The 26737-nt window shown below is 35.0% G+C and overlaps 1 protein-coding gene across 1 annotated transcript in view; it reads right to left on the bottom strand.

Moving 5' to 3' along the window:
• Window positions 1-26737, bottom strand: part of ARID2 (AT-rich interaction domain 2) — a 162505-nt gene that overhangs the window by 32599 nt on the left and 103169 nt on the right. Inside the window, exons 12-16 of the mRNA XM_082742296.1 lie at window positions 21509-21590; window positions 19453-19587; window positions 18646-18842; window positions 15289-18152; window positions 6504-6652 (exon numbers count right to left, since the gene is read on the bottom strand). Of these exons, the coding sequence (XP_082598422.1) occupies window positions 6504-6652; window positions 15289-18152; window positions 18646-18842; window positions 19453-19587; window positions 21509-21590 (3427 nt within the window). The remainder of the gene's footprint in view (window positions 1-6503; window positions 6653-15288; window positions 18153-18645; window positions 18843-19452; window positions 19588-21508; window positions 21591-26737) is intronic.

The following is a 26737-nucleotide window of genomic DNA, read 5'->3' as shown; positions in this document are numbered from 1 at the left end:
TCTTTCATTGCTACTGAGCCTATGAACATTAAAAGGATAATAAATGTTATAAATAACTCTATGCCACAAATTTGGTAATTTATGAAATGAATGGATCAATTCTCTAAAAGACACAATCTGCTAAAACTCACACAAGAAGAATAATTTGAACAAGCCTTAACTATTGAAGAAACTGAATCAATGATTTATGGTTTCACTGGTGAATTCTACCAAACTTTAAAGGAAGAAATGATACCAATTCTCTGTAATCTCTACCAGAAAACAGGAGGAGAGAACATTTCCTAATTTATTACATAAGACCAGCATTACCCTAATACCAAAACCATACATAAAAAGTCAGAAAAACTACAGACCAGTAACCCTTGTGAACACAGGTGTAAAAATCCTCAAAAGATGCACTTGGGTAGCTAAGGCAATTAAGTGCCTGACTCTTGATCTCAGCTCAGGTCTTGATTTCAGGGTCATGAGTTCAAGCCCTGTATTGGGCTCTACACTGTAAGGCCCACTTAAAAAAAAAAAAAAAAAAAAAAAGATGCCTGGATGGCTCAGTCTAGGTTAAGCGTCTGCCTTCGGTCCCAATGTCCCAGGATGGAGTCCTGCATTGGGCTCCTTGCTCATGGGGAGCCTGCTTCTCCCTCTGCCTGTTGCCCCTGTTTGTGCTCTCTCTTATTCTCTGACAAAACAAATAAAATCTTAAAAAAAAAAAAGATAAAGGAAAAATAAATCCTCAAGAAAAATATTAGCAAATCCAGTCAAATAACATTAAAAAAAACTATATACCAACAAAAAATGAAGGACGCACTATGTCATTGTGTGACCCTACCCTGATGCTCTATCTCCCACTTTGCTGAGCCTCTTAGGCCAAATGTAAAAACACTAAATAAATACCTTAGGATAAGATGAAAAATATACATATTTAACTTTTTCAGTGCATATGCAAAGCTGATTCAAGATTCAAAAATTAACTGATGCAATCCATTACATCAACCGGCTAAAGGAGGAAAATCGTATGATAATATAAACAGATGCAGAAGAAAGAAAAGATATGACAAAATCTAACACGCATATATTACTAAAAACTCAGCAAACAACCCAATTAAAAAACAGGTTAAATCTGGATACCCTACCAAAGAAGATATTCAGGTGGTAAATAAGTAAATGAAAAGATGCTCAACATCTTTTGTTACCGGGGAAATACAAGTTAAAACAACATAGATATGAAAGCACATCTATTAGAGGGATTAAAATCTAAAAAACTGACAATACTGAATAGTGATAAGGATGTGGAGGAGCAGGAACTGTCATTCATTCATTGACAGTGAAAAATACAAAACAGTACAGCTACTCTGAAAAATAGTTCGGCAGTTTCTTACAATGCCAAATATAGTCATACCATACAATCAAGTAATTGTAACCCTAGAAATCTGTCTAAATGAGTTAAAAATCATTTCCATACGGGGTGCCTGGCTAGCTCAGTCGGTGGAGCATGTGACTCTTGATCTCAGGGCTGCGAGTTCAAGCACCATGTTCGGTGCAAAGCTTACTTTAAAAAAAAAAGAAAAAGTTATGTCTACACAAAATTAAACACAAACACTTATAGCAACTTCTTAACTGCCAAAAACCAGAAGCAATCAAAATGTCCTTTGATAGGTAATAGACTGGTACATCCATACCATGGAATTATTATTAATCAGCAATAAATAGAAATGAGCAATCAACCCACAAAAAAGACACAGGGAACCTTAAAATTTCTATTTTTGGTGAAAGAAGCCAGTCTGAAAAGACTATGCACTGTGTGATCCAACTTTATAACATTTTGGGCAAAAGCAAAACTATAGAGATAGTAAGAAAATCAGTAGTTGCCAGGGGCACAGAAGTGGGGGAGACGGGAGGCAGTAAAGAGAGATGAACAGATCAAACTGGGCATTTCAGTGTGGTAAAACTATTCTGTAGAATACTGTAAAGATGAATATGTGACATTATGCACTGTCAAAATCCACACAACTGTATAGCACAAAGAGTGAATCCTCATGTAAACTATGGATTTTAGCTAATAGTAAGGTATAAATGTTACTCAACAATCTTAACATACACATCACACTAACACAAGATGTTAGTACTAGGGAAACTGCAAGGAAGAGGGAATACATGAGAACTCTCTGCCCTATCTGCTCAACTTTTCTATAAACCTAAAGCTGCTCTAAAATATAGTTTACTAATTTTTTTAAACGATAAGGATACATATTATCACAACTATTATATAACTATTCTGGGAATGTAAGATATTATAATTGGATAAGAGGACATAAAGGAAAAAAACAACCAGTTGGAAAAATATAATAGAAGTTATAAGACTTTATGATAGCAACAACAACAACAACAACAACAAAAAGAGCCACAGGTAACAGTAAATTCTACAATTAATATATGTGAAGAAAACTTTCAAACTGTTCTGGGGGTAGAAAAGACTATAATACCATAAGCTGATACCTTTTTTTTTATAAGGGAAGAAATAACACTGAAAAGACAAACACTACCAAAAAATTCATTAATAGCAATTATAACAAGGACACCTGGGTGGCTCAGTAGGTTAAGCATCTGCCTTTGGTTCAGGTCACTGATCCCAGGGACCTGGGACTGAGTCCCATATTGGGCTCCTTGCTCAGTTTGGAGCTTGCTTCTCCCTCTGCTTGCTGCTCCCCTGTTTGTGTTCTCTCTCTGACAAATAAATTAAAAAAAAAAAAAAAAATCTTAAAAAAAAAAAAAAGCAATTACAATGAAAATGCCAACATGCTTTTTTTTGGATCTCTAGAAACATTCTAAAGTTCATTTGAAAGTATAAGTATCTGTACATGTACCAACTCTAATTTCAAAATCTAGCAAAGTGCTTGGGATAAGTGCTTGAAAAAAAATTGAGAAACACCCTGAAAAAGAAAAATTAGGAGAGGAATCTTGCCATATCCAACATTAAAAGTTAAAGTGATGGTATAATAAGGACAGAGACCAGGGGGATAACAAGTAATACAGAAATAGACAAAGCATACAGGAATTTAATATTATAACAAGGGTAGAAATTCAAACACTTAAGGAAAATATAAACACCAATATGTTAGCCATTTGGAAAAAATAAAGCTAGATTCATACTTTATACATAAAACTAAATTACAGATCTATCAAAAAGTTAAAAAATTAAAGTAGTAGAAGGCAACAAAAGTGTATGATGCAATCTAAGAATTGAGAAGCTCCTCCTAAGCATGAAATAAAAACCATGAGTTTTTCTAGTCTGTCACTAAAACATCTAGCTAGAACAATAACAAACTTAATTAAATACAATGGATACTCCCTGGAACTTAGACTAAATACCATTTCCCATTAAAAGCCCTCCTTGGAGAAATTTGATGCCATGTGTGCAGCAGGAACATTTTGTCTAACAGAGAGCAAGGAAACTACTAAAGACATATTAAGATCACTGATACTAAGATCAACCAAAGGAACTGGGAACCAGCATGAATAGACCTCTACTTGTTAAAGATGGGATGATTCAAACACCAAGAAATAGTCACTTGAATGGACTAAAATACTTCAAATATTTTTAAATTCGTAAGTTCATTTATAATGACACTGAAAACATCATAAGTTCATTTATAGCGAAACTGAAAACAAAAAGAAACAGAATCCAAACTCCATGGGACACCTTTGAAGAATACAAGTAAATAATGCAATGTTTTGAAAACTGGTAAGCAAGAGCTATCATAAATAACCTATCTAGCCTTTTCTCTAGGAACTTATTATGCCTCAGAGAAACCAAAAAGTTGGTAAGAGGGGAACTTTTACATTTTACAACTCTTAGTGAAATGACAGATTTAGGTGATGAGCCTCAATGGTTGTTGACATCACAAAAAAAGAGACAAGATATTACATCTCCTGATAGAAGTACACAATGCCAATTCTAAAACTCTCTTCATAAAACTCAAACAATTGAGAGAAAAGGAGCAGAGGGATAGAGAATCTGAAGCCGACTCTGGGCCAAGTAAGTACAAGCCCACCGAGATCACAACCAGAGTGGCTGCCTAACAGACTAAGCCACCCAGGAGCTCCTGTACTGAAACTTTTCTAACCATCTCAGCATTGCATTAACTGTCCACTATGCTGCCAACTACCTCTTTATAGCACTTATTTATACCACAAGTTTGTTTTTGGATGTGCTTCTATAGAAGCTGAAACGATCTTTTTAATTTCTAACTCCTACCACATACACCCTCCTAGAAGGTACTCAGTAAATATTTGCAGAATCAAATTAAGATTGCAGCATCTAAACCTGGCTTTAAAAAGTGACAAGCTCTAGGAAGCCTTGCTGAGTCTTATTCAAAAAAGACTTTCGAAGAGGAGGCACAGATCAAATCTTGTAGCAAGATGGGAAATCATGTCGTGCATTTAGGCATTTAGGCTCCTGAACTCCAGCAACTTTTTTTTCTTGATATACTATAAGTACTTCATCTAAAGCAACTATTCCCAAACTTTTTAGTCAACAAACAGTATTAGGTGACTATCTATTCCATTAGCTCCCATTTGCATGAAAAGACAAAACGAAAATCTAAAAAAAGTAAAGATTACAGTTGACTTTGGTGAAAAACCTTTCAAATTAACTTACAACATAAACAAAACAAAGGTCAAAATAAACAAATAAAAGAAATAATCAAAGACCACTGAAAGCACTGACTTGTGCTAAACTACCTTTTGACAAACAGTCTTACACTATATCTAATACACAAATGCCTATACTATACACATATAAAACTGGAAATGATAGTTACCTTTACTAACATGATAGAACCTTATTCATTTTTTTAATTGGGGGAAAAAAAACCCCAGCAAAAACCCACAAGTAGAGACCTGACAAAATGATTTCATGACACCACTACTGGGTTGAGATTTAAAGTTTGATGAACACTGTCCAAAGTTGTACACACTATTTATAATCCCCTACTCTAACCCTCCTACACTGTTGGTGGGAATGCAAGCTGGTCCAGCCACTCTGGAAAACAGCATGGAGGTGCCTCAAAAAGTTGAAAATAGAGCTACCTTATGACCCAGCAACTGCACTACTGGGTATTTACACTAAAGATACAAATGTAGTGATCTGAAGGGGTATGTGCACCCGAACCTTTATAGCAGCAATGTTCACAATAGCCAAACTATGGAAAGAACCTGGATGTCCATCAACAGATGAATGGATAAAGAAGATTTGGGAGATATATATATATACTATGCAGCCATGAAAAGAAATTAAATCTTGCCATTTGCAACAATGTGGATGGAACTAGAAGGTATTATGCTGAGCAAAATAAGTCAATCAGAGAAAGACAATTATCATATGATCTCCCTGATATGAGGAAGTTGAGAGGCAACGTTGGGGGTTTGGGGGGTAGGAAAGAAATAAATGAAACAAGATGGGATTGGGAGGGAGACAAACCATAAGAGACTCTTAATCTCACAAAACAAACTGAGGGTTGCTGGGAGTATGGGGGTAGGGGAAGGGTGGTAGGGTTATGGACATTGGGGAAGGTATGTGCTATGGTGAGTGCTGTGAAGTGTGTAAACCTGGAGATTCACAGACCTATACCCCGGGGCTAATAATACATTATATGTTAATAAAAAATAAAAAAATAGAAAAAAAATCCCCTACTCTACAGTTATAGCCACAACCCCACAACAAACCATGATATGAAGTTTAAGTAAAAGTATGTCTGTAGTATATCATAAAAATCATGAACAGCAAATATAATTTTTAAAAGAATATGGTAATTACTGCTCTCAGTTAAAGTGAAATAGATCTTTGATATCCAAAAAAATGAAGGGTATTATGTCTATTAAGACAAGTGCCTTAGTCCTAGACCTCTAAAAAGTGACAAAACAAAGGGTCTTGGCTGAGAACTGTTAAAGAACTATCTTATTTTAACCAACATTATTTGCAAGCATTTCATAAGAAAGCCCTGTTTTAGTAAGTTCAATCGTACTCACTGTTCATCTTAGTTATTAAATGGTGGGATGGTATGGCTTTAGAAATAATTTTCATGGGGTGTCCAACCCAAACTCAAATTTAAGACATTAGTCTTCCTAACAGATTATTATCTTTAAGTTGCTACAAAAATTTGATAGCTACCACCAACTTCGAGTTACTTTAAAAACCCTATCTCTTTTCATAGCCAAATATCAAATCAAACACTTAGCTGATTTTCTTTTGTTAAAAACTAATACTGAGATGCATTCTCCAATAACCTACCATTAGGCAATGAAGCTCTTTTTACCATTTATATAAATTTGTTAGCTCAGGTGCCACTGGACCTGTATCAACATCCCTCCTAACAGGAAGTATTTTTGCTAAAAGATTTCAGTGGTTTCAAAAAAAAATTTTTCATAAAAGTAGAGATGAGAGAAATGTAGATATAAAAGCATTCCAGAACAAAGAGCATTTATGTGTATCAAATAAAATTTCCATTTACTTTTTACAAGACTGCCACAGACACATGAAGTTGTGTCCAGGTTTTCTCACTGGATCCCCTTGTTGACTAGATGCACTGAATGGAGAAGGCTGGGAAGTGTTAGGCTGGCTCTGCACTTGCACAGCTGGTGAAGGCGTCATAGGAGTGTTCTGTGAAAAAACACAACCACGCAGTTTGTGAGATGACACTGAAAGACATTCATATTTTATAGTATAGGCATAAATGATTTTAATGACAATTATGATTACATTGCTAGTTATGCACTTCTAACACAGAATTTACATTTGTAGTTAGTAAATATTTCTTAAAAATTCTTTTAAAAAGATAATTATTTTTATAAAAATAATTAGGAAAGATTCTTTTATTTCATATGAGCCTCAAAGGCAAGATCACATTGTTAATGTTACAGGACATAAATTATTTAGAATTAAGAAATTTTAGATCAATAAATTAGGCAGAAACAAAACTATAGATTAAAATGAGGAATAAATCTACTATAAATCACTCACTGATTTACTTACACACATTCTGCACAAGAACGAATCAATTGCAAATTAATCTTTCTTTGCATATATTTCCTTTCAGATTTTTTAATGACTACAACATAAAACAATCATAGCAAAATGCAAAGAAAATTTCTGATGTTAAAAATGAAGTAACTAGAAGTAGAATGTTATAAATATTATTTTATAGTAAGCCGTTTTAACAACTTTAGTCTTTAAAGTTGTTCAGTTTCAGCTTTTGATGGACAATACAAGTAAAAGAATTCTAATTCCAATTCTAATTCAGAAGTCTTTTAAATATAAGCTATATTTTCTTCTTCTGTAGCCTATCCCTTTCTCTCTGAAAAACACGTAATTATAATATGGCTTAAAACAATTTGAGGCAAAATACTTTCTTGGAACCTTATCTCAGATTTTATTCATAACGTATCACAAAGGGAAAAATAATGAATTTCTCATATAGAAATGGTAGCACACCATTTTCAAAGCATTGCTTAATGGCAATAAATTTAAACTCTGGAAAAATATTAAATATACTCATTCACTTATAAGGTAATATTGGAAATAGTTGGACAAAACTAGTTAAAAATTTCTGCAAACATCAGATTAAAATCCATAATAACTAGAATAAAAGACATTAAGCTATAAGGCTAGAGCATAAAAATGAAAAAAGAGAATAAAATGCTGAAAAAAAGTTTAGAAATGAGAAATCCTAGGACTCTTTGAGATCCAAGCTCTAAGAAAAAGAAAATCTACTTTTGGGAAATGATTGAGGTTGTTTCCATAATAGGATCTGGTCCCACACTTAAGATTTTATAATATGGTCAGTGAGAAAACATATTCATGCATATGCATGCATGAAAAACAGGTGCCATGGATAGGGTGGACTTTTTAGCTTGACACACCAGTACTCAAACTTTCAATTTGTCTTTTAAACTAGTTAAGTGACTCAGGGCAATCTCTTTAACCTCTGTGATCCTCAGTTTTGTCATCTATAAACTATTAAGTAATGAAATCTTAACATAAGGGATTGTTTGAAGACTAGAGAAACTACAGATGAAGAGCCTAGTTCTAGATTCTCAACAAATGGCAACATATATGCTAGAAGTCCAAATAGATACGGGAAACTAAACTTTGGAGGAAAGATAATGAATGAGTCTGCTTTGGGGACAGTGGCAGATCAACTACAAATGTCTATTAATAGAAGTTAATGCTGGAAACACGGATCTGACAATCATTCTCCTGGGAATTCTTAAAGCCATAAAAACTGATGCTGAGAAAGCAGACAAAAGAAAAAAAAAAAAAAAGGATCAGAGACAAAGGAATGGAAGGTAACATTAGAATTAGTCTATTTATCAAAAGAATTACTGAAATTGTTTTCCTGAAATGAAAATATTGCAATAAAAATCCAAGAAATTCTAATAAGGGAAGTAACCAAGAGAATCAGTTTCAGCCAAATACATATATTAGAGAGTAACAAGTTATAAATATCCCAGAATTTTAGTTAAAGGGTAAATTTGCCAGAAGCATCAAATTCCCTCAGAATGAATCTTCTGGTTCCCTTTTCTATTACCATTTAAATTAGGTACTTTATTGAATATCTTGTTATATATTTGTAATTAAGCTTATTTTTATTTTCAAAAGTGCTAACAAATCTTTAACCTATTTTTTTTTTCATTGTGGAACTCTTATTAGGTGTTGCATAAAAAATTTAACAAATAATCACAAGGTATTTTGACCCCAAATATGAATGAGGGATATGGCAAGGATGACTGAAATTAATCCAAGTTATTAAATTAATAATGAATAAAGACACATTAACCAAATGCAACATGTAAAAACTTGTGGATCTTAATTCAAACGAGCTGTTTAAAAAAACCAAACCCACGTTGTTTTTAAAAGACAACTAGAGAACAATGAACTGGGTGTGAGATAATATTAAACACAGTTATTTCTGCTAGATGTGATTTGGTACTGGAGAGAGAGATAGATCTAAATAGTTAAAAGTACTTAACTATTAGAGAAATAGATTAGAGATTAGATTAGATAGATTAGAGATAGATTCTGATTTACTGGCAAAATGAAATAATGTTTGATACTTGTTTTAAGGTACTCCAAGAAAAAAAATGATTGTGAAGAACAGATGAAACTAAAAAGGCAAATGGTAATAATATTTAAATCTAGGTGATAGAAACATGAAGACTTCTTGGCTCTACTTTTGTATATGTTGGAAAAAATTTTACAATAAAAAATAAACAAGTGACAGAGTGATAAAAAGAATTAAATAGATCTAAATATAACACTGAAACAAAAAGAATTAAAGTACTTAAAAAAATTTTTTTTAAAATTTGAGATAGAGAATAGCAAGAGAGAGCACGAACAGAGGGTGGGGAGAGGGAGAAACAGGTTTCCCACTGAGCAGGGAACCCATAGTGGGGCTTGATCCCAGAACCCTGGGGATCATGACCTGAGCCAAAGGCAGACACTTAACCAACTCAGCCACCCAGGCACCCCAAGAATTAAAGTACTTATAGAATATACCAAATGAGAAATTCTAAGACTCATATTTCCTTTGACCATAGGAGTGAATATTTTTAGGTTTCCTCTTGTTATTAAAAAAATTACACATTCGTGAGGTGCCTGTGTGGCTCAGTTAGTTAATCATCCTACTCTTGATTCTGGCTCAAGTCATGATCTCAGGGTCATGAGATCCAACCCAGCGATGGGCTCTGCACTCTGCACTCAGCACAGAGTCTGCTTAAAAGTTCCATTCTCCCTCTCCCTTTGCCCCTCCCCCAATAAACAAACAAACAAATAAATATCAATTAATTAATAAAAAGAATTAGGTCTTTTACATGATAGTGCAAAATAAATTTCTTTTGGGCTATATGTTTACTTTTTCTTAACCTTATTATTATTTTTTAAAATTTATTTGATACAGAGAGAGAGAGAGTGTATAAGCAGGGGGAGTGGCAGGCAGAGGGAAAGGAAGAAGCAGACTCCCCGCCGAGCAGGGAGCCTGATGCGGTGCTTGATCCCAGGAACCTGAGATCATGACCAGAGCCGGAGGCAGAGGCTAAACCCACTGAGCCACCCAGGCTCATTTTTTTTTTTTTTTAAGATTTCATTTATTTATTTGACAGAGAGCGATCACAAGTAGGCAGAGAGGCAGGCAGAGAGAGGGGAAGGGAAGCAGACCCCCCTGCTGAGCAGAGAGCCCCATGCGGGACTCAATCCCAAGACCCTGAGACTACGACCCGAGCCGAAGGCAGCGGCTTAACCCACTGAGCCACCCAGGAGCCCTAGGCTCAGTTTTTTACCACGAATTGCTTGATCATCAGCCATAACCCTAACTCAAGTGTAAATGTAAAAGTACATTTCAAAGTCATAGTTTTTGGAATGATCCCTCTTGAGGAATATTCTCTATCATCTACTCTATTGAGGAAGAGCTAATTTTTTTTTTAATGTTACAGGTTTTGGGGTCCCCCCCCCACACAAATCCAGCAGTGAGTGACCAAAAAAGTAAAATTACACAAAGGATGCAAAATAACTATGTGATTTATTCTGCAATGCAGAACTAACTGAAAAAGTTAATGCAGCAGTTTTATTATTGCCTTGCTTTCTTCTATTATCTTTTCAAGATGATGCTTTCTTTGATCATCTTTTCAATAGTAAATTATGGCTAAAAATTCTAGATCAGTGATAACTTTTAAGATTTATTTATTTACTTGAGAGAGAGAGAAACCACAAAAGCAGGGGTAGGGACAGAAGGAAAGAGAAAGAATCCTCAAGCAGACTCGTCCATGAGCACAGAGCCCTGAGATCATGACCTGAGCTGAAATCAAGAGTTGGATGCTTAACTAACTGAACCATCCAGGTGGCCCTAGAGTGATAACATTTTCTGATATAAGACTTGGGATTTGAGGCTCTTAAACCCTTATGTTCTTAGTACTAAACTTTAAAAACCTTAGAAAGATAAAAATTTAAACACTTTAATCTATGTTAGAAAGATACAAATTCATAATCTATTCTCAAAATAAATTCTTTGCTAGGTAGTAATGAAACAGTTTGTTCAATTCTAGCTACAGATTTTGAAAGCCACTTATAAAATAGAACTGACTTAAGATAAATAGGATGACAAATAAACCAGACACCCTGACACCTCGGACCTACTTGAAGGAACTGACAAAGTATATTCTAAAACACAGGCGAGGAAGGAGAGATACTCTGAAGCAGGTATAAGGAACAAAAATTAGATTTACTCTGTGAAATAAAAGTATGTATACTTAGTCTAAATGTATAGATCTTTTGAGAACAGAATTAAGACAATTACAGGAATCACTGGAAAAGAGATCTTTGTGAGTGTGGGAAAGTAACTTCAATTTTTAAAAATGAGAGTTTGGGACAAGATAATATCTAAGATTCTTTCTGCTCTTACATTCTCTCATGTTTTTAAACTACCAAGTTTTTTACTCTTACAAAGTATATAACCTAGATAATCAATACATACCAAGACTGGCTTATAAGGATACACTAAAATGCAAAAACAATTATTATGTTTAGTGGTAATGCCTTTCTCAGTTTTTACGATGTACTACAATGTGCTACTACTCCACAGTTTAAGCAGTAGTACTCTTAACAAAATATTGAAATGATAATTCCTGGGGTTCTTGTTAAAACAATCTTGGCTATGACTAAATGCTGCCCCCATGAGGCTACAGATCTGCATTCTGATGGGTTGAATAACTTCAAGCTCTTTATCAAAGAAAGGAAGGGACCCGGAAGATACCAAAATTCAGTGTGACACAGAACCATATTAGCAATGGTTCAATAGAATTGAGGAAAAGCACATATAAAACACCTTAAGTAAATACATCCTTAAGTAAACTACTTTTATATACAAGAATTTAGCATGTCTTCAGATCATGGGATTAACACCTATTGTTTTGTTCAACATGTGTTTTACATGCTCCTGAAAAAGGCAAACCGTTAGGTAAATATTTATAATTACTTTTCTTTTTTTATTCATTTTTATTTTTTTATGTGCCAAACTAGCTTTATGCCTTCAGAAGATACCAATTCATGAATAGTGATCCTATAACTTACAAATACAACAGACTAAAACAGCTACAAATAAAGAAGTTTGCCTTGAAATAGGTAAAATTTATTTTGTATCTATATGAATTATGCAGCTAAATACTATTTAAACACAAAATCTGCAGTTATGTCATTAACTTTCATAATCTTTCTTCTTTTCTGCTGCTAATTTTTTTCTGTAATTAAATTAATATAGCTGATTAATTAGAGTGAAAGGGAACAAAACTGAGAAAAGAAACATGAAAGAACAATGGTAGTAGCATTACCTGTTGCCTCTTCTCAGCAGGGACTTCTCCCTGCAGTCTTTCTAGCCCTGAACATTCTGCAAATCTAAAAGTCCCTCCTTGGGTTCCAGGTACCTCCTTGACATCCCCAGACCCCTTGAAATGGGAGAAATAACAAGGTATTGCTGAAAAGTCACATTTTAAAATCCTCTATTTCATCTACTCCTTTAAGGTACCAATTCAAATAGTGAATAAAATGTGTTAAATCAAGGTCCATATAAAAGAAATCTGAAGAATCTAGGTAACAATGGAAATGGTTTTCTATTAGTAGGCTCTTAAGAAGACCAACAGCTGACCCTTCAAAGGAAATTTATGATCCCATCTTAAACAGTTGATCTTTTTTAGCCTTTATAGGTACTTTATTCCCTATATATGAAGGTAAAATACAGCTGTACTATTACTGAGTGCCTAACTATCTAGCAGTCACCATGTTAAGTGCTACACATAAGAATCCCAGTTTTTAATTCTCTCACAGACACCATGCATGCTATCTCTTTTTCCTTGCAAAAATTTAAATTTCTACCTGCCAACCAAACACTAATTTTAAAAATAAGGAATGTAGCCATTTTAAATAAACTATACTCTTTGGGACAATACATATTAAAGAACACATTTTTTAAAAGTATTTTTTATTTTAACACATTTAATAAATAATATATATGTAAATAAAATGTAGTAATTTTATGGACTGAATTAGATACATATATGTCCAATATGTAAAGAAAAAAGTTTTAGGATTAATGTCCTAAAATTATAATTTAATGCTACTCACATTCTGTAATATAATAGTTCAAATACTCAATATGTTATATATAAAATGGCTTTCTAGAACTTTTCAACAAAATCTTTTAAAATAGTGGAGAAGCGGGTTAAGAGTATGAATCTCTGTTTCAGACACACACCCAACTGGTTCAGTCCTGGAAACACATCACATTAGTTGGTGACCTTGGGTGAATTATTTTGCAGCTTGGAGCCTCATTTCTATTGTAATAACAATTCTTACCTCACAGAGTTATTCCAAGGATTAAATGAGAAAATGCTTTTAGTAACAAGTTCCTAACACAGGTCCTAGTCTTCACAAGTATTATTGTTGGTTCTTTGTTACTTAAGTATCTTTAATGAATATAATCACACTGGGAAGATTAAGGACACACATAAAAATGAGGGTTGATAATTCCACAGTAATGGAGTTTTTCTCTCATTTGGCTTAGTTTATTATAACTATTTAGAAATTATAACTATTATAAGAGAATCTGAGAGGAAAAGACAGAGTGAGGAACTAATCAAGATGAATTGGGAAATCATAAATGAAGGAAAAAAATATAAAAATCAACTTACTGTATGCTTACTGTATGCCAGACACCATATTACTTAAAAAATTTTTTACTGTGTTTAATAAATGAAAAAAAAAAAAAAACCTCAACTTACAGCAGTCTGAGGAAAATTGATGTAGTATTTTTTGCTAAAACTCAGTAATAATCATTGCCATGTACACATCAACTAAAGAATACTCAACCCACTTAGGTACCTTGCAATAAAAATAAATCTAAGCAATACAGTACTAATGTATGAATTAAAATCTTATTATGTCCCCAACAGCACTGTCCAGTTTTATCCACTCACATGAAAAAAGAGGCACATGAGTGGATGAACTGTTCTGAAGCAAGGGATTCTTTGTTCTTTCATCTTTCATTTTGCTGCCCCCCTCCACCCCCAGATTTGGTACTAATGCCAGCAATGACCATAGATCTGCTCTAAACACCAAAAGCATGGAGAAGAAACCAAAGTCAGAAGAGTGCTAGCAGAGTTGGCAATAGTCACAGGAGGTTCTGGCTATGTAGGACTTAGGAAAGAGAAAGAAAAAAAAGTCATCCAGAAAATAAGGTTAAAACTAGTAAACCCCTAGTTTCAGTGGAAACGGCACACAAGATTGACCTTAAAATCTTTACAGGTAGAATGAATCCTCAATTCAGTAGCACTAATCCTAGAAAACACTTCTATTGACTACAGGGTACAACAGTGATTGGATAGTAGAATATTAAAGAGGGGATAACAGAAACCTGACTGGAGGGCAAAGCTTTAGTAAAGAAACACAAAAGCAAGAATATCAGAATAGCTGAAAGAAACTGAAATTATAATAGTCTTTTAAGAACCAAGGCAACTAAGTCAATATATAAGTATAACAAGAAAACACCTGATAAAGGACTCATCTTTTTTTAAAAAAGAATGGTGAAAAGAGCCACAAAAACATACTCCTGTCAAAATCAAGTACAGAATCTCCCTTTTGAAGTGCTCTTAGTATATCCCCCTCCACCCAAAGGTGACCAAGGAGACTGACTTATATTTAAAAAATTCTCCAAGAGATGTCAGATTAGCAAGTATTCCTCTATCTTGGGTCTACAAAATTACTAATTTGGGTCAATAACAGAATTTTTTTTTAAAAAGATTTTTTAAAATTTATTTTGACAGAGAGAGAGAGAAATCACAAGTAGGGAGAGAGGCAGGCAGAGAGAGAGAGAGAGAGAGAGGAGGAAGCAGGCTCCCCTCGGAGCAGAGAGCCCGACGTGGGGCTCGATCCCAGGATCCTGGGATTATGACCTGAGCCGAAGGCAGAGGCTTTAACCCACTGAGCCACCCAGGCACCCCCAGTAACAGAATTTTAAAGATTCTTTAAACCATGTGCTAAAGTCAACAATTGAGAACTGTTTAATATTACAAAACAAAACAAAACAAAACAAAACAAAACACTGAAAAACAGGAGCTGGAGAGCCCGAGTACACTGGTGAGCTGACACAATTATCTTTTTCAAGATAAGGTGTCGAACAACGGTGGACAGTCCCCTACAATCCTATTTACAAGTGAGAACTCTTTAAGAGAATCGTTGAGAGCAGGGTGACTTACCTGTGGGACCACATTCTGTACGTATGGCGGCGGGTGCTGCTGCTTTTGCTGAACAGCACTTTCTATTGCTACTTTAGCTACAGTGCTTGGATCTGCTCCTGCCGGCACAGCAACCATTGTTGCACTGCAGCCAGCATTGTTGGGGTCACTGATTGTAACAATTCTAACTCCTACTTTATTTGGAATTCCTGCGACTGTTTCCCTATCAGTATCCTCTGCCGGCCGCTTTACAGTTTTGCATTCTGCTGTGCCATTTGTAGACCGAACGTCAGATGATAGGGCAGGAGAATGGGACACTCTTGATCCTGAGTGGGGAACTGCTATGATTTGATGCCCCTGTATAACAGAGGTTGTAGAATGCGGTGAGACAACTACACTTGGGCGTTGCTGAGGCACATCTGAATTCAAACTTGAAGCTAGAGGTCCATTAGGCAAGTCAGTACCACTAAACTGCTGTGTTGCCACATTTGGAGCCTCCTGTATACTGCTCACAGATGGTGAACCACCCAAAGTTAATATAGGTCCATTTGAAATTCTTTCTAGTTGATCACCTTTGGCAGTATCTTGCTGAGTGGCATCTAAAGTCCCTTGTGGTTCCACTGGAGATATCTCACCATTTCCTACATGATTGGAAGTTTTGTGATTTGGAATGTTTTTGCTTAAATGAGAACCATCTCCCTTATCAAAATCACAGATTCCATTAACTAGAGGTTTTTTCAAATCACTTTTGATATCCGGCATATCCATTTGCTCTGAGTTCTGTTTTCCAGATGTTCCATTCTCACCTAATTCTAATGATGGCCCATTACTGATTAGTGAGCACTGATTAGCCTCACTTTGAATTTTCCCTGAGTTTGAAGGAGGTAGACTTGAGTCACTGTACTTTCTCCCATTTAAAAGACTTCCCACCTGCATTTCATTTTCCTTTGTATCCCCATTGCTGGTGTTCGTGGTTCCTCGTCGGCAGGACGGGTTCTCCATGACTTCAATTTTACGTTCATGAACATGTAAACCTGTTGCTTCTTTTGCTTCCTCCTCCTTTTGGCAAATGATCTTATCACCTTTGAATGGGGGAGTAGCAGTAGTACAGGATGATTGTCCAGCTGGAGATGTCTGAGTGGCTGGAAGTGTTTGCACCTGAAGTCCAACTCCTGTTTGCGTCCCACTCATGGTAATTCCTGCTGGAGCAATGAGCTGAGTTGCATTTCCCTGACTCACAGTTGCAGTTGCAAAACTTGTATTTGGCACAACTGTTATGGTTACCTGGTTGCCAGAAGTCCCTTGGAAAATGGTTGCTGGGCTGTTTGAAATCAGTGGGCCTGGCAATATTTGTAAGTTCGAGATGGGCACAGTTTGCACTCCCCCTGTGGGTGGCATTGCACTTTGGACCAACTGAACGTTTTGCTGCCCAACCAATAGCTGCTGAGCTGAAGATTGCCCCTGCACTCCAAAACCTGCTGCTTGGTTATTGGCCACCTGGTATACCACCTGAGGGCTAGGAGCTCTTGCATTATTAGGGGGAGGAATCTGTGGCGCTGGGAGAATTAGCTTACCACCCGGCGTCGAAGGACCACGCTTTGGAAGCAGCAGCTGTTTTATCAGACTTGACTCACCAGAAGCAGGCTGACCAACACCCGCATTTGCCTGCTGTGGTTGAACTTGCATCTGTACTTGTTGGGGCTGCTGAACCTGTACTTGTACCTGTTGTGGTGAGGGTGCTGGTGAATGCTGCTGCTGTTGCTGCCTTTTCACAGATAGCATCTGACTGACAGTAGGAGGTGGTCCCTGTGATTGAGGGGTGGAAGAAGATGGCATGGCAGTAGGGACTTGGTTATTAGTAGCTGGGACAGGTGATGGTGAGGAAGATGGAGTTATGTTTGGTTGCCCAGTTAGCTGAACTGTCTGACCAGCTGGAAGAGTTCCTGGATTAGCAAGAACAATTTGGTGAATGGCTGGTGCATAAGTCTGACCTTGTTGAGCTGGCTGGCTTACAATCACTACACTTTGTTGGGCTGGCTGCTGTGGTTGTTGAATGGGCTGTTGTACCACCGTTGATGAAACTTGCTGAGAAGGGAGAGGTTTTGGTGCAATGTTCTGAAACCCTACCCTTGAGGGTTGTGGACTTGGGACACCCGCAATGGTAACCATTTGTCCTGTAGCTACCTGAAAATTCTGTACTGAAGTTGCTGAGACAATATTGGATGCGGAAGTTGTCACATACTGTGAAGGTGCTATGATAACAGTGTCTTGCGGCTGGCTACCAGCAGATGTCTGTTGAGATGAAGTTTGCACAGGCTGGGGTGATGTGGTGATTAACTGTTGACCCTGTGAAACTGTAGAAGTACATGCTGGTATGTTCTGTACTCTGCCAAATATATGACTCTGTGGGACAGCTTGCTGAATTACTGTCACAGGAGTGCCAGAAGGTATCTGTCCCGGTACCACTGTGTGTAATGAAGACTGTTGTGGAATTACGGATGGATGATGAAGCAATGTCTGGGAATTTACAACTGTAACAGGCTGTGGCCCTGTACTGTGATTCTGAACCACAGAACTCTGAGCAGCTCCTCCTCCCACAGCAATGCTAACAGGAACTGCTGTCTGGGATATAGAATTCTGGATTACTGTAGCCTTAACGACCTCACAAGGAACTGGAGCTTTGTTCTGAATGACAGTCACTGGAGCATTTTGTTGCTGGTGGGTATGAACTGCAGGATTTGGTGGAATTCTTGAAACAGTCTGTGCCACAGTATGAACACCTTGTACTGGAAAAGACATTTGTGTTGCAGTCAAATTTGAAGACTGGCTGGTAACAGAAGACCTCTGAAAATGGTTTCCTACAGTTTGTGGTCCATGAGGAATTCCTGAAAAAAGGAGGGAAAAAGTCAAAATTCATAATGAAATGACTGAAAACTGCGTATAGGCATTGTATTAGTTAATACAAGAAAAAATTACTTTAAGAAATTAACATCTAACAACTTTGCATCATATTAAATACAGTAAAAGTAACAGAATAAGCAAAATATGCTACTGGAAACATAAAGGAAAATTATACATTTTAAATTTATAAAATATACAGTTTCATTTTGCTTTTTTGTTAAATTAGATATATTTATTTTATTATTTTTTTTTTAAAGGTTTTATTTATTTATTTGACAGTGAGAAATCACAAGTAGATGGAGAGGCAGGTAGAGAGAGAGAGAGAGAGAGAAGCAGGCTCCCTGCTGAGCAGAGAGCCCGATGTGGGACTCGATCCCAGGACCCTGAGATCATGACCTGAGCCGAAGGCAGCGGCTTAACCCACTGAGCCACCCAGGTGCCCCAAATTAGATATATTTAAAACTCAAAAATTAATACCTGCAGGTGAAGGACTTGGAGATACATCAGGAACAGAATCAACACGAACAACAGGAGTAGAAACTGGTTGCTGCTGATAGTACATCTGAATGGGAAGTGGTATAGCCCTCCGTTTTACTCCCACGACATGAATATGTGCCTGCCCGTTGCTACTGGAATCCTCCACTCTCTTCACTGTATGGTTTGGAAAGACCGTTCTGTAAAGTACACACACACTTAGTTTTCTTAACGAGCACACAAGCAAAAAACAGACTTCTAACAATGTTTACATTAACAGCAGTAGTATATTTACTACTACAAATGTACGAACCAGTATGATTCATACAGTTCTATTCTGCAAAGGTGGGAAGCAAGGAAAAAATATAAAACATCAGTTCTCCAATTTTAAAAATCATTATATATTAACATTGTTAGGTTTTAAAAAAGTTTATACCCTAGATAATTAACAAAAAAGCTGCTTCTACGTAGTGTCTATTTTATGAACTTTGCATAATACCAAAAGCCTCGATATTTGAAGAGTATTAGTTACAGACTATTATTCAAGATTTAAAAGGACAAAAGTCATGTCTTTAACACAATAAAGTGGGTAGAAAAAAGTTTCTCCCTTCTCCTTCTTTGATAAGCCTCATACTGTTCAAACACAAATACCAGGTTTGATTTCCAAAATCTCACAACAACCTAGCCAAGATGAAACTTCAAGTAGCAGAAATATTTCAAATTAGACAATGGTTGGTATTTTCTCTAAAGAGCAAGAGATGTTCATGATATGGATTAACTTTGTTTAAAGTTAACTACTATGCATCCTACCTAAGACATTTATAAAATCCAGTTGAAGTTAGGATTCCACCACGAGCTAATTTACTGCATGTTGAGAGGTACTCAGAATACATTTCTGCTCGAGAGACAGAACAATCTGGATTTACTTCAAAATGAGCATTTAGCCTAAAAAAAAGAAAAATAAATGGCATTATGCAGTATATTATAGGAGAGTTCATACTAAATATAGTAAAACCATTTGAAGGCAATGTATTATAAAATAATATTTATGCCTGTTTATCAAATGTCACTATCATGTTATTAGCGAAAATGCATGCTAGGTTTTAGACTGATGAAACTAAACAAAAGGAGATTGACCACTTAATCACATTTATTTTAGTATTAAAAAAATGATTAACAACAAATATAAAAACTATATTCACACCCCAGTGAGAACTGGGTTGGTCTGTTGTCAACAAATATTCTACAACAAATAAGTTTCATTCAGTCAATATCTACTAAATTTCCTGTCTTGCAATAATTAAAATATAATAGAAATTCCCAATGATGAGCTATTTCCATTGGAGACGTGGAAAATGGAAGAAAAACTGAACTAAAATTAAACTTTTGTTGTCTCTTTGAGCAAATCCTTAAGAAAAAAAACTTACCTAAGCTTTCAACTACTCTTTAAGACAATCATACTTCTCCCACACCTCACACTTTCATTCCCCCATTTCAGAAATTTCTATTCATAATGCAGTACAAATTAATTCAAACTTCAGTTTGTCTTTTTCATATAGTGACTTCCATCTATATCAGTTAGGACTGGAGGCCGAATATCATCATAGGATTCTTTTCTAGGACTTACTATACATGTAACAGGCCAACTTATAGCTGTTTATATAAACTGAATCAAATAATACTTATGATTATTTAATTTTAAAATGATTCTCTCCCTCCTCACTAGAACTAGCAGAAATGTACAAATGGGCTTTAGAAGACTAAATCCATACCTAACACACACACACACATTTTACTGTGCATGTGGTACATACTTTTTCCAACTTTCATAATTCTTTGAGTACTGAGTTTTCAAAAGGCTTAGATACAAAAACTTTTTTTGGTTTTAATGTAGAAGATAGACATTTCCAAGTATTACTGGAAGTGATTCATTAAGTATAAGGTATAAAAATATATAAGGTGAGGAAAAAGAAAATAATTAGAGATATTTAAAACCATACACCTGATTTTAAGCGAAGTGGAAAAGTCTAGAGAAAACTGCCACAGGAACAAAGACATGAAAGTACCAAAAATATGGAACACAGAATGACAGGAACATGGAATGGGAGACAAATCATGTTAGAGAATGGGAGAAAAGGGATCAGAGAAAGAAAATTTTTAAAGTAATACATCATCAGAAAGTGATCTTTTCTATTCAATCTATTAATCTTCTAAAGAATTTAAATTGGAATTCATAACTCTGTGGAAGCTACCATCCATGAGAAAATGAAATCTAACCAAGTCTACAGTTTATTTTTTCAGGAAGTGGCTGATATGTGACTAGTCAGTCTTTTCAATAAAATATTTTTCAAGTTGCTTATTTCCATGTAAACTCACTAGCTGTTGTATCATTTAACTCATTTCCCCCATTACTCTGAAAAAAGAAAAATTAACTATCAATGAACAAGAAGTATTGCTTGTGATGAAAAAGAGAGACTTTTAACAACAAAATCTGTTTTATTGTTTTAAAGACAGTCCAGTTCAGTTTTAATAAAATATTAATTTAAGAAATAAAAATCCTGTAATCTGACAAATTCTATTTTCTACAAAGTCAAAGATAACGTTTTAACATAAATTTTACTCTGAAAAGAAGTTAAATGGTGTAATTTAATTCTGGAGATTCTGATAAACATATTTTTCTTTTAAATTATTCTAAAATGCAGGGGAAATGATTTTACATTGTCCATTCTCTGTATAAATGATATTCTACTCTTACTAAAAAGAAATACAGAATAAAACATTCTGGATGACTGTTGAAATACATTTCCTTTTCTCTTTTGCTTTGTTCTTCCCAAGGATAAAGCCTTAATAGAAATAAACCACTTACCACTGACAAGCAAACTTCTCACTATCTATTTCCACTATTCCTGGAGGTGGAGCAACATGCTGTGCTACAACTGCTCTGGAAGCTAAAGAAAAAAATACATTAGCTACATCATTTGTACACACTTAGTCACTATATGCCATTTTAGTTCATGGACACTGAAACAATTAATATTCACAAAGACTACCTTTCAAAAAGGGATATAAACATAATGAAAATACACAAATTTGGGAAAGAAACTTAAAATGGAGCACATATCATACCAGGCACTGTCTTTGAAGCTTTATATAAACTCTTTACTATCATTCAAGTACTAACAATAATATGGATTATACAGCTAATATAAACTCTTTTTCCCATGGGTCAGATACTGAGTTAAATGCTTTTATTTATATTAATTCTTCTGTGAGATGGGTACACATAAGGAAACTGAGACTCAAAGTGATTAAAATAACCAGCCCAAGGTCACACAGTGCAACACATCAGTAAATAAGAATCAGTTTAGTTATAGAAGAAGACAGTATCAGAAATAATCACTTCACTTCTGAGTTTAAAAGATTAATATTAACTCTGCAAGTGGCATATATAACACTTCTGGGAAAAGGTGAACAAAAAGTATGAACTAATTTAAAGTCCTACATTCAAGAAAGAATTTTCATAAGATTATTTTTCTGGGGGAAAAAAAAAATCTGTTGTAATAATAGTTTTCCAGTACACCTTTTGTCCTGAGAGAGGCAAGATGACTGAGTAAAAATGTACTAGTTATTAATCTTAAAACATATACCAATTTCTGAGATTTTACTTATGATATATTTTAAAACAATTCAAGTCCGATGAATAAGTTAGATCATCTATTATTTTCTAACAAGTGGATCAAATCTGTAGAAAAATAAATGTTTTCTTCTGCTATGTATAAAAGAACTAATAAAAACATAAAAATATGATAATATACTTAGCCATATTATGATGATTTACATATTTTTAAAACTAAAAATTATACTGCTTCATCAGCATTATTTTATAGTTTTTAAACTTATAAAATGTACCCACTATTTTTTTCAAATAACATTTTAGCAAAGCTCAGAATCCTCAAACAGAACAAATGTATTTCTAAAATTACTAGAACCCAAGGAGCTCCACAGCACAGTCAAATCTGTGAATGATCAAAAGCCATCCCGACTAATGTTTGATGAAACCCCAAGCTTTCACTGGGATAAAAGCTAATAGCAGTCACTTATTGAACATTTACGTTGTATTAAGCTATTTACATTTATAAAATATTCTTTGTTTTAATCTTATTTATAGGCCTAAATTTAATTATCCCCATTTTGCTAATGAAAAAAATAAAGCTCAGAGATTAAGTTTACAAAGGAACACATGATGGAAATGGCAGAGCTGTATACAGCCGGGTACTGGATTTGAATCCAGGTCTGTCATATTTCAGATACATACATACTATGACATGTTATTTCTTAACAGAACAAAATAATTACAATCAAAACTATTTTCCTGGTGCAACCCCAGCTTATCTTTTCTTCTCCTAACTTGGTAACGCCATTACAGAAAATATCCGAGCAGGGCCTTAACCCACTTGGAAATCTTCCTTGTTTTTCTTCATCAATTGTACTATGAGAGAATATAATCCATTCGGACTGAAATCTCCTGAATCAATTAATGACCAGTTGAGTGAAATATCAGTAATTATGTTGAAATTATAAAAATTTTATGAATAACGTATAAAGACGTTATTAAATTAAATTAAGACGATAAACTAGAAACACAGAATTACTATAAAAGTGGCTACAAACTGAGAAGCACTGCCCTTGGGAAAGACACCTAAAGATTCATTCCAAGTGATTCAAAGGTACTTATACTTTAAAAGGAATCAATTTCCAGGGGCACCTGGGTGGTTCAGTCGGTTGAGTATCTGAATTTTGATTTTGGAACAGGTCATGATTTTGGGGTCATGGGATTGTGGGATGGAGCCCTGAGACTGAGTCCTGAGACAAGCTCAGCACTCGGCAGGGAGTTTGCTTGAGATTCTCTCTCTCCCTCTGCCTCTGTTCCCCCAACTCTCTCTCTCTCAAAATAAATAAACAAAAATCTTTAAAGGAATCACTTCCCAGATGCTCAACTTCTGTATATACTCCTTTCTAAAACTGCTCTTCTCCCATTTTGGAACAGAAAGTCTTAACTTTCATCCATCCTTTATAGCAACGCAGGTATGGTTAAATGCATAGCTCTCAAGTAGGAATGGCTGGTTCTAGATAGAGGTCCAGCACTTACTAGCTGTGTAACCATGGGCAAGTTAATTAACCTGTCTATAAAATGGGGAAAATAAGTACACTGACCTCCTAGGTCATTATGAGGATTAGAGGAGTTTACATATAAGCCACTTAAAACAATGCCTGGCACATAGTTACCACTATATAACTGTCAGCATGATGATGATGATGATGATGACGATGACAATGATGATGATGGCGAGAGGTAAAAACCTCTAGGACACCAAAGGGAGAATTAGAATCATTAGAATCCACAAAGCTTCGTTTAACCAAGGTATTATGGTAGGGGTTCCTATCTATATTTTATGATGTTTTATATATTATAGTTAAGGGCAATATTGGGCATGAGAAAAGGAGTATTCTGGCCCTTTGGTATATTCTGAATTCAGATATAAAGTGATGACAATTTTTGCTTAATGTCCTTTGCTCCTCTATTTTCTATCTACTGTCAAAAAAAGGTGTTACTTTTGAGTCAGAATCTTGTATAAGTAAGGCACAGAAAATTTTTTAAAGAAATACTGAAGGTGGTGGCATCTTATTTCATTCAGATGACATGATCACGACTCGTTTAACTGTCTTAGAATTGTGAAGTAAGGAAGGTGTCATGGGGACACCTATTAACCATACTTTCTTGGAATGAAAAATAAAGTTGGACCTTTTTTAAGTAATGAAAAGTGAGACTGATTAAAGCAAAAGACTTTTGATAATGAAGACTAACTTTACCAGTTAGGTTATATGGGAGACCTTCTCTGTAGCTGAATGGGAGAAATCTGCAGTTCTAAGGTTTTTACAAAAAAGTACTCAAAGCACATGATTAAAGTACATTTTCAAAAACTGTACTGGTCTTGAATATTTCAATTTTTCTAATCTAGTGGTCCTCAAAGTATAGTCCCCTGACCTGCAGCATCAGCATCTCATGGGAACTTGTTTAGAAATTAAAATTCTCTGGTCCACCTGAATCAGAAATTCAGGGTATGGAGCCTAGAAATCAGTGTGTGAGCCCACCAGTCAATTCTGAGGCACACTTAAGTTTGAGAACTGCTGGTTTATATTTCTTAACTATATCAGGTTAAACATGGTGCATCTAAGCACAAGTCAGCAGGTATATTTTATAGTCAATCTAATTAGTATCTTTTTTACATATTTCCTGTAAAACTTAAAAGTAAATGTAATGACCGGGCAACATATTCTTTTATGAGTCATATATTAATTCTTTGATTTCAACACATCAAAGAACTCAAGTTGACAGAAGATCATTAAATATAATTTTAAGAATTTTGGATAATTCTGAAGTTCAAAGAACTATAAATTCTATCCTTAGCTATTTATTGATGTAAACTAGATTTTCAAATTAAATCTATAAAAAGGAAAAATGGAGGTAGAATTGATGTTGAACCCAGTTTCACTCTAGCAATAAAAAAACATTCATTTTGGGATACACTGGAGAACACTTTCCAGAGAACCACCTCATTAAGAGATGAACTTCCAATAGCTACTTCGTCATGTACTGTTGTTTCATGTATTGCTTATTTCTAAAACTTACAATGATAAAATTTTAAATACTTAAAACTTTATAGAGTAACACGAAACTGAAAAAGTTAAATTAAAATGTCTACATTTATAGGTGATAAGTACAGATAGAGTGGTGGATATGAGTTCAAGGAGAAAGAAGGTACCATAAAATTAGTGTCTGTGTATTTAAAATGTATGATGGCAAATATTAAGATTCCACTGGATACAAAAAGTACTTTTTATTTTAAAATGTCAATTTAATATACATAAAAAATCTTACTTACAACTATTCAAATTATAATGAAGAAATTTAGATGTCAAACTAAAAGCAGGTGAAAGGTTACTTAAGTTTTCATCGTGATAGGAAGTGAGCAAAACTTCTGAAGACAACCATTTCATAAGAAAACAGTATTAAACAAATGATGGGGGTGGGGACAAACTATAAATGATAACTAATAGAACAATTAAAAGTTATCATTCACGATGAGCAAGTAATAAAATGCTCACTGGTTCAAAAGTGAATTTTTAGGTCCTTAGAGGCTTATTCCCACCTCTATAAATGAATTACTATATATATATATATATATATATGCCATACAAGTTACAAACTTTAAACGTTTAATTTTGTTCATTTGCCAAACGAGGGCCAAATCTTATTTGAGGGGATGGGTTTATTTGTTGAGGTCACTGGTCAGTGAGGAGACAAAATCAGTAGTTTCCATCAAAATTACCCTTAAATATTCTTCAAATGGCCCATTTTATTTCAGTGTATCACTGACAATTTATTAATTCCTCTAACTCTTGGTTGAACAGAGTTTCTCTACAGCCCTCAGTTAATTTAATCTTTAATTTCTTCTCTGATTATAGAAATATACCCCTACTATCCACTTAACTGGTAAAAAGAACTGTTTCATTTCTTTGTCAAGGCTGAGAAAACATTATTGTTTGACCACTGACTCGCCAGTATGTTATTACCTGTGGGTTAAAGTTATAGAGTAGGGTAGTCAAAATTACCTATCTTTTTCATGCTTCATTGTTTGTCCAATCCTGTTAGTTGACACCAAGGAAGTGAAATACCCATATGATACAACTCTACCATACACTTCAGAAGGACATAGTGGAAATCAATAAAATATGTGATACATATTACATACCTTTCATGTGAATAGAGTATATAATTGTGATTCTATGAGTTAGAGGAGAGACTGAGATCATGATTAAATGACAGGAGAAAAAGAGCTGGGAGATGTGATGGAAGTCTGAACTGAGACACGGCACTGGCAACTGAAGAAGCCAGGGTATTTAGGAAGACTCAACAAGATTTGGGGATCAAATGGACACAGTAGTTAAAGGTAAAAAATAATGAGATTCTTGAATTAAGTATAGTGAGGGAGGTTGATGATCTAAATGTATTTCTAGGCTGAAGGGAAGAAGG

This window comes from Mustela nivalis (assembly GCF_964662115.1).
Source record: "Mustela nivalis genome assembly, chromosome: 7".
In the NCBI taxonomy this organism is placed as follows: Eukaryota; Metazoa; Chordata; class Mammalia; order Carnivora; family Mustelidae; genus Mustela; species Mustela nivalis.
This window is presented reverse-complemented; position numbering and strand designations above follow the sequence as displayed.